At 32.0% G+C, this 12,777-nt stretch overlaps 1 protein-coding gene across 6 annotated transcripts in view; it reads left to right on the forward strand.

The window, feature by feature from the left end:
- Nucleotides 1-12,777, forward strand: part of CEP290 (centrosomal protein 290) — a 66,017-nt gene that overhangs the window by 23,921 nt on the left and 29,319 nt on the right. For all 6 annotated transcript variants that reach the window (XM_054696149.1, XM_054696148.1, XM_054696150.1 and 3 more), the window contains 11 exons: nt 1,178-1,293; nt 2,404-2,506; nt 2,595-2,825; nt 3,815-3,988; nt 4,834-4,945; nt 7,300-7,505; nt 8,450-8,601; nt 9,759-9,870; nt 10,455-10,910; nt 11,768-11,932; nt 12,477-12,584. In XM_054696149.1, coding sequence (XP_054552124.1) covers nt 1,178-1,293; nt 2,404-2,506; nt 2,595-2,825; nt 3,815-3,988; nt 4,834-4,945; nt 7,300-7,505; nt 8,450-8,601; nt 9,759-9,870; nt 10,455-10,910; nt 11,768-11,932; nt 12,477-12,584 — 1,935 coding nt within the window. The remainder of the gene's footprint in view (nt 1-1,177; nt 1,294-2,403; nt 2,507-2,594; nt 2,826-3,814; nt 3,989-4,833; nt 4,946-7,299; nt 7,506-8,449; nt 8,602-9,758; nt 9,871-10,454; nt 10,911-11,767; nt 11,933-12,476; nt 12,585-12,777) is intronic.

Raw genomic sequence — 12,777 nt, forward strand, 5'->3', positions numbered from 1 at the left:
AAAAAAACGCTTTTAAGCTTGAGATAAAATTCATGTCTTTTTATCGTTATATAAAAGAAAGGTATAAGAACACTGGTAGATTAGAGAGTATCAATTGGGAATAGGAAAATCTGTCCAAAGTCGTAAAATATCTGGCACTGGCACTCACAGTCCTAAGAGAATGTGCTGTAAATCACAAAGCCACACCAGTCAGACTCGACCTCAAATGTTGGCTCTGCAAAGTTTAGAGTACCTGACAATAAGCTTGACTAATGAATTTCTTAATGTTGAATAAGTTACTTAAGCTTTCTAAGTCACAACTTCTTATCTTAAAAATGAAATAATTGGAAGGATAATCTGAGTGGAGGCATGGTTATGTATTTGTAGGATTTTTAGGACTGAGAGTCTGATGAGAGGTAAAGTTGTAGCTATCTGATAATTTGTGTGGTTACTACAGCTACCCCATACAATAAAAATAATGTTACCTGTTTTGTGGTACTTCTCATTCACACATATCATGTTTTTTTTTTTTTTTTTTTTTTTTTTTTTTTTTGTGGGACCCTCGCTGGCGGCCCGGTAACGAACCGGCGCTGCAGAGGCTGCGGGCAGCCTCGCAGCCCAGCGCTCAACCGCTGCGCCACCAGGAGAGGCCCCATGTTATTTCTTATGCCTTAAACTAAGATGTTCAAAATGTCATGGAAATGATCGGTGTTGCTTTATAGAAATAGTGACAGTTCTCTTTTGACTTTTATAATTTTGTTAGAATTTGAATTTAACCTTTGAATTCATTTATTAAATATTTTTCATTATATTAACATTATTGTACATCATTGTTTGCATTATAGCCTTATAGGATCCCCCTGTTTAGATGTTGTTGCTGTTAATGTGCCACCACCAGAGAATAATCCATAGTCCACCACCATAGCTCCCTCCTCCCTTTGTTCTAGTCCCTCCCCTTTTACCTCCTCCTCTGGCTGTGCCCATTCCACGTCAGCTTTCAAGGGTTAGTTTGGTTTGGCTTTATCTGATCCTTTTGTTTCTCTATATTCCACATACAAGGAAATCCATCTAGTATTTGTCGTTCTCCTTCTCAGTGTTTTCACTTAGTATAATCCCCTCCAGCTCCATCCATGTTGCTGCAAATGGCATAAAAGTGTGTTCTGATGCTTTCACATTTTTATTTCTAAATCATTTTTAGGAGCTAGAACATAAAGAAAAGAATTTAAAGAATTTAGAAGATTCTCTTGAAGATTATAATAGAAAATTTGCGGTAATTCGTCATCAGCAAAGCTTATTATATAAAGAATATCTAAGGTATAAGTATTAATATAACTATACATAATTGCAGCACTTTCTTATTCATGATGAAAATAATATAAAAGTATTTAGATATTTTGTTTTAGTCGTTCCTCCTCCTCTTTCTCTCCACTTTGTGTCTTAGTTTCTTTATGAACATTTTATAGATGTCAACTGTTATTATCATCTTCATCATCACTGCCAGCATTACTCATATTTTCATAAGGAACTAACATTCTCCTGTCTCCAATTTTGTTTATATCAATAGAATAATATCCTTAGTAATTGGAATACCAAATCAAAGGTGATTTAAACCCTAAGGGTGATTATTATCTGATCTAACAAGAAACCCAAAGTTAATTACAGGATAGGTCCTATTTAGGGGTGGTCACTATACTCTCACTGTGGTTATAAAATAGTTGCAGGAGTTCAAAGAAGATATAAACCACCACCACAGGATGGGGACTTTTTTTTCCACATAACTTTGTAGTTTTAGATAAACTTTTTCCAGAGGCTTCTGGTAGATTATGGTTCAGATCTCATCAGTCGGAATAGGGCTAATGAACTGTCCAACTGATGTCCAATTCTGAGCTATTGAGTAGCAAAGATAATGATGCTGATGCCACTATAATTGGTATATGCCAAGCAGATGGCAGGTGACAGTGGTATGACTCTTGGGTAGGCAGTAGTATATCCCAGGACTTCTTTTATGTCTAATGATTTCTAATCTTCTTTGTATTCTAAATATTGTGCAAATATTGAACATTCAAACAGAAGAGTAGAGTGAGAATTCTGAGGCTTTATTTCCAGAGTTAGCTTAGGATATGGATGATTTTCTTCATCATTTTCTATTTTTTAATAAATACTACAATATTAAATGGCAAGCATCTTACTGTCACAATTCTAAGATGATGATTCATGGAATAATGAAAATAATTTGATAAAATAATTCTTTATCTTGCATTTATTAAAAATACTATTTTCAGACTAAGTAAGTCCTTTTGGCATGGACTTCTTATGTTGTCAGATGAGTAATAGCTATGTGTCTTATTTTATGAAAAATTTAAATTTTCGTAACCTATGGTTTACTACATTAGGTTTAGTATAGTTATTTTTATTTTTTTTAAGTGAAAAGGAGACCTGGAAAACAGACTCTGAAACTATGAAAGTGGAAAAGAAAAAACTTGAGGATCAAATCCAACAAGATGCTATAAAAGTAAAAGAATATAATGTAAGTAAAACACTTCGAAAATCACTATACAATATTGAACAAACTATACTAGCTTATTCAACAACTAATGAAATGTATCTTTGTACAGAATTTGCTCAATGCTCTTCAAATGGATACAGATGAAATGAAAAAAGCACTTTCAGAAAACAGTAGAAAAATCACAGTCTTGCAAGTGAATGAAAAGTCACTCATACGGCAATATACTACTTTAGTAGAAATGGAACGGCAACTTAGAAAAGAAAATGGGAAACAGAAGAATGAGTTAATGTCCATGGAAGCTGAAGTTTGTGAAAAAATTGGACATTTGCAACGATTTAAGGTGCATTTATTTTTGCTTCATCTCTGAAAATTTTCAAATGTGAAAAATAAAGTATAGTATAATAGACACCCATCACCTACATTAATAGTTAACATTTATTAACATTCTGCTATAATTCCTTCATCTCTTTTTTGTAGGGACATGGGTATTGTAGACATTTTCCCCCTAAATATTTTAGTGTGCATCTCTATAAAACAAACTGGGTTTTTTTTTGTTTGTTTGTTTAGGTAAATAGAAAAACTGTTATCACACCTACCAAAATCAGTATTAATTCCCTTATGTTTTATAATATCCATGTTCAGATTTTCTCAGCTGTTTCAGAATCCACTCAAGGATCCTGCAATATATTGGCTGTTAAATTACAATAAGTCTTTTTAATTTGATTCCCTTGCAGACTTCTTTATTTCTGAAAAATGTTGTTTTTTGAATGTAATTTTATTTCTACCTCTATCCATTGTGGTCACTAAATGTTAGTTCTGAAGCCTTGCTTTATATTCACTTACACATAAGCAATGTTCTGTATTTTTCAAAAATACTTTATATTGCTTCACTGTAAGAGATGAAATGTCTGGTAGTAAGCAGAAATAGGTGAGCTGTAAGAGTTTTCTGAATTGATATTCTGTGATTCTATTGTCAAAAGACCAATTTTTTTTAATCTTATGAAATTTAGAAAAGCCATCCAAAAATGAATTCTGAGTGATATATCATTTTGCTGCTGTGGCTTATGCTTTCCTCAAATTAACTGAATTTTATTTAACTATAATAGGTTATAAAAGGATTCCATTTATTTTTATTATAATTAAAAATTTTCAAGAGTATTATTTCTTTCATGAAGGAAACGGGTAATTTTTGATTTTCTTACATGGTAAATCTTATTTTTAAAAATGACTCTAAAATCTGTTTTTGCTTTCAGGCGTATTCTTCTCAAAAGTGGCTAGTATTTCATGAGAAAAATTACACCAACCTAACTTATTTCCTTATTTACACAGGAAATGGCTGTCTTCAAGATTGCAGCTCTCCAAAAAGTTATAGATAATAGTGTCTCTCTGTCTGAACTAGAATTGGCCAATAAACAATACAATGATCTCACTGCTAAGTACCGGGACCTTTTACAAAAAGATAATATGCTTGTTCAAAGAACAAGTAACTTGGAACACCTAGAGGTAAGCTAATGTGATTTTGAACTTTGTATTACTAGCTACTCTTCTTTGGTAATATCTTGTATACAGGTGTGGAATGACTTCTGGAGAACTTCATCTAGGTCATCCTTCGTAGCCCACTTTCATGATTAAACTGAATCAAATTCTTCCTACCAGGCACTTAAATAAAAAAGAATGCCATGGAACATATTGAATATTACAATCAAAGGAGGAAGTATCATTAAGTACCCATACCTTTTTCTTACCCCTTCAAGTGTATATTATTCTTTCACAGTCCCTAGTTTCTGTTCCTTGGAATGGCTATAACTGGGAATGGGTAAAATATTAATGACTCTTCCATCAATGAGCTCAGCAAATTCCCATTTTTAGTATCACAGAGATGCAGAAGAGTAGGATGGAGTATCTTAAGTTTTATTAAAAGTCTGTGAATATGGCCCAGAACTGCTCTCTTCTGACCACTTGACCTCCCTACCTTTTACAGTAGGCAAAACAATCTGTTCATGAAAAATAGGAGTGTATGTATTTTGTCTTACTCTTTTTAATGATACTATCATTGGAGTGACATTTTAAAATGGTTTTTCAGGCCTCCCCTGGTGGCGCAGCGTTTGAGCGCTGGGTTGCGATGCTGCCCGCAGCCTCTACAGAGCCAGTTCTATCTCTGGCCACCAGCGAGGGTCCCACAAAAAAAAAAAAAATTTTTCATGGGCGGGGGAGGGAGGAACTTCTCATTTTATTAAAAAAGATTGTGCAGTTTTAGAGAATATTTCATAAAGTTAAGACAGTATTGCTTCTGTGCTATTAGTCTGATTTACAATATAGTTTCTCAGTGATGTTTCTGTTTTATTCAGTGTGAAAATGCATCCCTAAAAGAACAAATGGAATCTATAAATAAAGAACTAGAGATTACCAAGGAAAAACTTCACACTATTGAACAAGCTTGGGAACAAGAAACTAAATTAGGTTAGTATCGTACTCTGATGATGCAAAATGATGTCTAATAGTCAATATTTTCCCTATAAAGTTCCTTTTCTATACAAGATGAAAAGGAAATATTGATAAAATTGAACTATCTGCCTAACAGTTTACTTTAGTTGATGAATAATACCTTGTACTAATCTGTGAATATTTGTTTTTAGTTTCTTTTTTTTTTTAAGATTATGCATTAAAAATTGGGGTACAGGCCAGAGGTGCAGGGGTGAGAGGATTCACCAGAGACAGAGTGGGAAACAGAATAGGCAGATTGACTGAAATACATTGCTGAGGGGAACAGCAGGTGAGGCAAGAGATGTCTGCTGTGCCATGTGGGTAGCTCCCTGGCCAGGGATCGAACTTGTACTGCAGTGGCTGCGGATAGCTTCATAGGTTGCATCTTAACCCCTTGCGCTACCAGGGAGGCCCTGTTTTTAGTTTCTTATGCCAGATTTGATGTAATGAAGCTATATATGCTTAAAATTTATAAGTAAGCACTTGGCATTTTGAATCATTTAACAATCAAGACTAGTGATAATTTTGAAATACCTGTTTTTAATAATAGTATTATAAGTTATTTTATTGTATATAAAGTTATACTGGGTTAACTTCACTTTATATTTTTAAATTAAAAGATCCCCATAAAACATCAAAGAATATTTAAAAAGAATTTATATTGTCTATATAGTTACATAGATAATACACTATATTTTGTATTATCTTATACATGCTTACACATTTTATATACTTCATAGTAAGAATACTATTATATTCTGCTTTCATGTAGTAGATATCAAAAATATTTCCATGTTCTATTTAACGTAGTTTTAAGTAAGTTATTAATATTCATTTGTTGCTTACTGTGAGTGATTGAATTACTAGCTTTCCTTATATTTACTATTGCTTATTGTGCTGCAGATATTACTGGCTCAGAGGGTATTAAAATTTTTTTGATTCCCTTGGAATTTTCATATTAGTTTTTCAAATGGTTATCCTTGTTTTCAGCATTTAGATAATTTTATATCATTAGCATTGTGCTTTATAATTTTCAAATAAATTTGATGCTTTCGTTTTCTAGACCTAGAGCTCTGCCTCTATTCAAGGTTTTACAAGAGAGAGCTGCTTTATTAAATTCGTATCTGAGACATACAGAGAGACCTAATATTGAGAAGTCTAAATAAGCTATTATTAGAAATATAATTTTTAATTTTTAAGAGATTAAAAGTGAGTTGACTCCAGGTAGCTTCTACATGAAAGAAAAATCATATTTAAACTAAGATATAAAGAAGATATTACATACAGTTTTAGTAGGTTCTCTGTTCCCTCTCTTAGGAAGTGCTGAATTCCATATCGAAATACCTTAATTTTCAAATAGCTTAATATCTACCAAATGTGTGACTTTATATCATTGAAGTTTTAAAAACATTTATTTCCTGTTGCCCTTATATCTTTGTTTAAATGTATCACTGTATTCGCTTTCTTCATGTAGAAATTGGTTGTTGTTTGATATTGTTTGTTAACTTCTAAGAAAACTCCAATCACAAGAACACACATGGCCTGTCCATTACAGCTCCTGTGATGTGCCTCCAAGCTTCATTGTCAGAGTTTAGCATAGAGTAGAATGGAGAAGAGATTTCATGTTCTTTGGATACTTGTACTAGTGGATTTTTTTTTTCCTTTCATTTATGGTGTTTAGGGTTGCCTGATTAAGTCTCTGTTCTGTAATGGATTGGTTTACTAATAGTATTAGCTCCTTCAGTAATCTGATACTGTTAGTTATTTGATCATTGCTTACTACAGCTACTCTAAAGTTATTTATTAAAAGAACCATAGAACAAAATGAGGCAGACACCAAATTGTATTTTCTGTCTGTATATAATATCTATTAGCTTCAGGTTTTACTTTGTAGCTTGATTTTATAAGACTTTAAAATTAGTCATTACACTTATGTTTACAAAGTAGTTTTGCCTTACTGTTTACCTATTTTTCTGTCTCCTTTCATGTAACAAAATATTTTTACCCTTTTTTTGATTGCCTACGTGTTCCCTACTTACTCCGTATCATCTTTTGCATTGTTATTTCAGTAGTTCTCTGAGGAATATTTTTTATTATGAGACTGATGAAGAATATAAATTGCAGAGAGATTAAATGAGACAGACATCATACAGACAGGAAAGTAACAGAACTAACACCAGAATCTAGGTCTTTCACAATTCACAAGGTTCACGTGTTTTCTACCAACCAGATTGCCTCTTTATATATAACATATAAAATCTAAAATATATGGGATATAATTTTGATAAGAACAGTATGTATGAGATTGACATAAGTATTGTTGCATGTAGGAAATGAATCTAACATGGATAAGGCAAAAAAGTCAATAACCAACAGTGAGATTGTTTCTATTTCAAAAAAAATCACTATGCTGGAGATGAAGGAATTAAACGAAAGGCAGCGGGCTGCACATTCTCAAAAAATGTATGAACACATAAGGACTTCATTACAGCAAATGGAAGAACGTAATTTTGAATTGGAAACCAAATTTGCTGAGGTTTGACATTATAATTCTTATATTAGAGAGTAAAGAATTAGTCTTGGTAGACAATGTTTTATTGTAAGAGGTTTGTCTGTTTCTCTGAAGTAGAATATTCATATGGTAATGGATAAATGAATGATGTGTTTTCAAATCTGAAATATTTTTGAAGAAAGCAATGTTTTCTATGAATTAATTCATCTTCTTATTTTTCACCAGCATTACATTATTATATTTAATGTGCAAAAAGATATTACTTATTAATGGTATTGCCTCCCACTGGCATCCATTAATTTTACCAATATTTGTTGAGTTTTTGTTTTGTGCCAGACACTACTTGGGGGCAGAAGGGTGGGTTATTGAAAATAAAATAGAACCTCTCTGCCTTTGGGGATGTTGCATTCTAATAGGCGGTTTTAACATTTTCATTATGATCATAATTATTAAATTAACTGGTAATAATATAGTTTATAATTCAATGATTTCTGATGGAGTAGCACTCTTATAATATTTGTGTCCCTTGAGAAATTAGCATATTTTTCAAAGTTTGTATGTCATTTTGTTTATTGTAACTGAGTCACTAAATATCATTAATAACTCATTTAGATTTATTTATAGATGATATAATTAATGTATGAGTGTGCCACATTCCAAGCAAATTGAGAATATCAGAGATTCAAATATTACCAGACGGTGGTTGCCTAACATAAGTGACTTTGAGGGGAATTGACATTTTACCAGAGTTTCCATAATTTGCTCCTACTCTTTCCCACTTTACCTTGTTCAGTCAGTTCTTAATACTTCACACCCAATTCAAATATCGACTAATGCAAAGTAAAGAAGACTTTAGTACTTAGTCTTCTTTAGCTTTAGTCTTCTAATTTAGCTTTACTAAGCTAAATTAGAAAAAAGACCTTGCCTGAAACTGATGTTTCTGAACCTTTTTTGTGACTTTTTCTTAGCTTACGAAAATCAATTTGGAAGCACAGAAGGTGGAACAGATGTTAAGAGATGAATTAGCTGATAGCGTGAGCAAGACAGTAAGTGATGCTGACAGGCAACGGATTCTAGAATTAGAAAAGAACGAAATGGAGCTAAAAGTTGAAGTGTCAAAGTAAGTGCAAACTTTTATATTCAAACTTTTTAGTCAGTTATAGTTGTGTCTCCTCTCTAATTTGACTTTAGAATACAAAATACAATGCTACAGAGGTGGTAATTGATACTAGCTTCTTTTTATAAGAACAGAATTAAATAATATTAGCAAGGATGACTTTTTAAAGGCATAAATTATACAATTGAAGAGGAAATTGCCTCTTAGGAGTCACATTTTTCAGTCCAACAATAATTGCAGAAGGAACTGAAATTGGAATCAATACCCCATGATTTCCAGTACTTCCAAATACTGATATTTTTGAGGGGGAAGGCAGTGGTTTCTTATGTAAACATGTTGGTTTATGATACCTCTTCTACTTGCTTTATAAAATGCTGTAATAAAGTAAAAAATTTCAGACTTTAATCCTTGTATGTTGGGAATCTGCTGTATACTGTGCTAGGTGTTAAACAGACATTAAGTCACATTATTATTCTTAATAATCTGAAGTCATGTTATTTTTATTTTACATGTGGAAACAGTTAATTAGCTCAGAACACAAAATATATATAAGAAGTAAACGCTGTGGGCCAGGTAGATACTGTTTACTTTCCTTTGTAATTAGGTCCCACTGTAGTACAAATGTACAAGGAGCACTGAATCAACCTGCCAACCACAGATAATAGTAAAGATGTTTTTATTGACTTAACCATAAAGTTATTGCCATTTTGGGGGAGGCTTGAGGAATCCTTTTGGGGATATCAGTCATTCCCAACCTTTTTTACTGTGAAGAGGACCTTTTTTGTATTAAAAAATAAGATGACCTTTTTTGTATCACTGTGTAATAATGTACCTGGCGATCTTAGGGATTTAAATTTTTTGTATTCTTACCTGTACAGTTTTGTTAGATAACCCTAATACCTTATTCTAACTTATCCCCCCAAAATAACAGCATAAATGTTTTATGAAGACAGGTGGTGGAGAGGCATTCTTTGACCATATACATTTGGAAAATGCTGTATTATGTATAGTTTGAAATGATTACTTAACTTTACTACTTTTCAGAACTTATTTAGAAGTTCTGAAATAAATACTTTTCAGTATTTAGAAATGTACTTATGAGAAATGTACTTATTTAGAAATGTACTTAATCATTCCTGAAATATCTTATCACTTCCTAGACTGAGGGAGATTTCTGATATTGCCAAAAGACAAGTTGAAATTTTGAATGCACAGCAGCAGTCCAGGGAAAAGGAAGTAGAGTCCATCAGAATGCAGCTCTTAGACTATCAGGTCTGTATGTATTGGTTCTTCTATATAGATTGTTTTTTTCTATGTTCAAATTAGGTAACGGGATAGTCTTAATCAAAGAGTACTTCAAGTAAAGGGTTCTATTCTTGTTAATTGTTACCTGATTAGGAAAACCCATTAATTTGAAATGGTATTCATAATCCAGAAAAACACTGAGATGCCTAACATGTATTATGTTAAATAGTAAATTTTTCATAACAGTATTTTCTCTTGTATTTATATGTAGCTTTTCAGTAGTCCCACATTTAAGATTTTTTAAATTTTAAAGCTATTTAAAAAATACTTAAAAAATTTAAAAATAACTAATGTTATTTACATATGGAACTTAAAAAAGAAGTAGAATGTCAAAAATTATTTAGTTATACATCAGATTTGGCTTTTAAATATGTTGATTCTAGTTTTTTTTTCTTTTATGATTTTTTTGGTAATTTGTATTGAAGTGGGCTCTGATTTTTGTAGCAAATCATGTACCATACTCTTTTACATTTTATTTGGTACACTGATTTTAAGTGTACAATAAGTTTCACTGGGAAAACTTGAAAATTAATATTTTTTTTTTATATTAGGCACAGTCAGATGAAAAGGCACTAATTGCCAAGTTGCACCAACACATTGTCTCTCTTCAAGTTAGTGAGGCTACTACACTCTGTAAATTGGAGTCGACTGCATCTAAACTGCAGAAGGTGGAGACCTGTAATTTACGCTTAGAGCAGAAACTTGATGAAAAAGAACAGGCTCTCTATTTTTCACGTTTGGAGGGGAGAAACAGAGCAAAACATCTTCGCCAAACAATTCAGTCTCTACGACGACAGTTTAGTGGAGCTTTACCCTTGGCACAACAGGAAAAATTCTCTAAAACAATGATTCAGTTGCAAAATGACAAACTTCAGATAATGCAAGAAATGAAAAATTCTCAACAAGAACACCGAAATATGGAGAACAAAACATTGGAGATGGAATTAAAATTAAAGGGACTAGAAGAATTAATAAGCACTCTAAAGGATGCCAGGGGTGCCCAGAAGGTAAAAAAATTCATTATAAGCTCAGTATTTCCAGAAGATTACACAATAACTTTAAGTTCTTAGTATGTGCCCATGTGAAAAATACTTAATATATGACTAAAACTCCAATTTATTAATTTGGATTTTATAAATTAGGAGTTTGGGCTGTGGGAATGCCTTTAGGCAGTGGTTTTAATGGATATGCTTAGATTGTATTAAAGAAGTTTAAAAACCATAGAAAAATTCATATATATGTTAATTAAATATAATATTAAACAGTGATTATCAATTGAAATTTCTTCATAATTATCCATTTAAATTATTCACAAGTATAGGTCCATATTTATTTATTTTTCAACTGAAGTAACATTGGCATACAATACTGTATGTGACTCAGAGGCATTGAATCACACTTCCTCAGATGCCTGTCCCCCACAATGCTCCCACCACTAAGGCACCATAGTCCACTGTACCCCCCTCATTTGACTTTATCCTTATTTGAAAGGAATTAAATGAAAAATATATTATCTTACAGCTAAATTTTATTCTCTAGATTAGAAATATTTAGGGTTTCCATTTTTGAAAGTAAAATCAATGCTTTCATTATAAACTTACAGTAAATATCCAAATATATGAAAGTGACTAAGTGAAAGTGAATGTTAGTGACATCTGTTCCAAAAGAATTTGAAGAATGTTTTAATGCTAAGATATCACCTTTTCTTAGAAAAGTCTACTGAAATTCTAAAGAAACTGCCATGTAGCTCAACCATGGAATCATTTTTATTTTATTTTACTGCAGAATTTCCATTTCAACTAAAAGTATTAGGATTAATGGAGAAATATATTTTTTACATAGTATTTACATTTTTGATCTTTAGGTAATCAATTGGCATATGAAAATAGAAGAACTTCGTCTTCAAGAACTTAAACTAAATCGAGAATTAGTCAAGGATAAAGAAGAAATAAAATATTTGAATAATATAATTTCTGAATATGAGCATACAATCAGCAGTCTGGAGGAAGAAATTGTACAGCAAAACAAGGTTCATTTTATATATTTTTATTATTTCTGGATTCCCTAAATAGAGATACCTGGCTTCATTTTTCTCCATGTCACTCATCACCCTTTGACATATTATTACATATTTATTTACTGTCTCCTCACTACCATATGTTTCATGATGGAAGGGACTTGGTTCTGTTGATTATGATGTTTATATTGCCTGGAATAGTGTATTGCATCTACTACTTAAATTTATTTTGCATGGATAGATATATGATGGATGAACAGGCTGATTGAAATCCTGACTCCAGTTCTGCCTATATCTTAGGCAAATTGCTTCACATTTCTGATCTTACTTCCTTTTCCATAAAATGAAAACAGTGATAGTGACTAAAAATATATATGTTCATTAAATATAATTATTATTAAACAGTGATTATCAATTGAAATGTCTTCATAATTATCTGTTTAAATTATTCACAAGTAGTGGGTTGTAGTGAAGATTAAATAAGATAATGTATGTTAACTGCTATATGTCTGGTACATGGGTTATGTGTGTCTGACACAAACTTTTTTTTTTTCAGTTTCATGAAGAAAGACAAATGGCATGGGACCAAAGAGAAGTTGAGCTGGAACGTCAACTAGATATTTTTGACCGTCAGCAAAGTGAAATACTGAATGCAGCACAAAAGGTATGTATGATTGAGACTGTTCGCTATTCGGTAGCATGACCTGTAATGTTAATCAATAGCAGTATCTTCTGAAGCCAGGTGGAATTTTAGTTGATGTTATCTTTGTACATTTCAAATATAGGTGGGGTTTAATCATGTCTTGTCATGTAATAGTAAACAATAATACGTTTTCAATGCTGTAACTATATTTCTT

Source organism: Talpa occidentalis, unplaced genomic scaffold, assembly GCF_014898055.3.
Source record: "Talpa occidentalis isolate TD23 unplaced genomic scaffold, MPIMG_talOcc4v2.1 talOcc4.16, whole genome shotgun sequence".
In the NCBI taxonomy this organism is placed as follows: domain Eukaryota; kingdom Metazoa; phylum Chordata; class Mammalia; order Eulipotyphla; family Talpidae; genus Talpa; species Talpa occidentalis.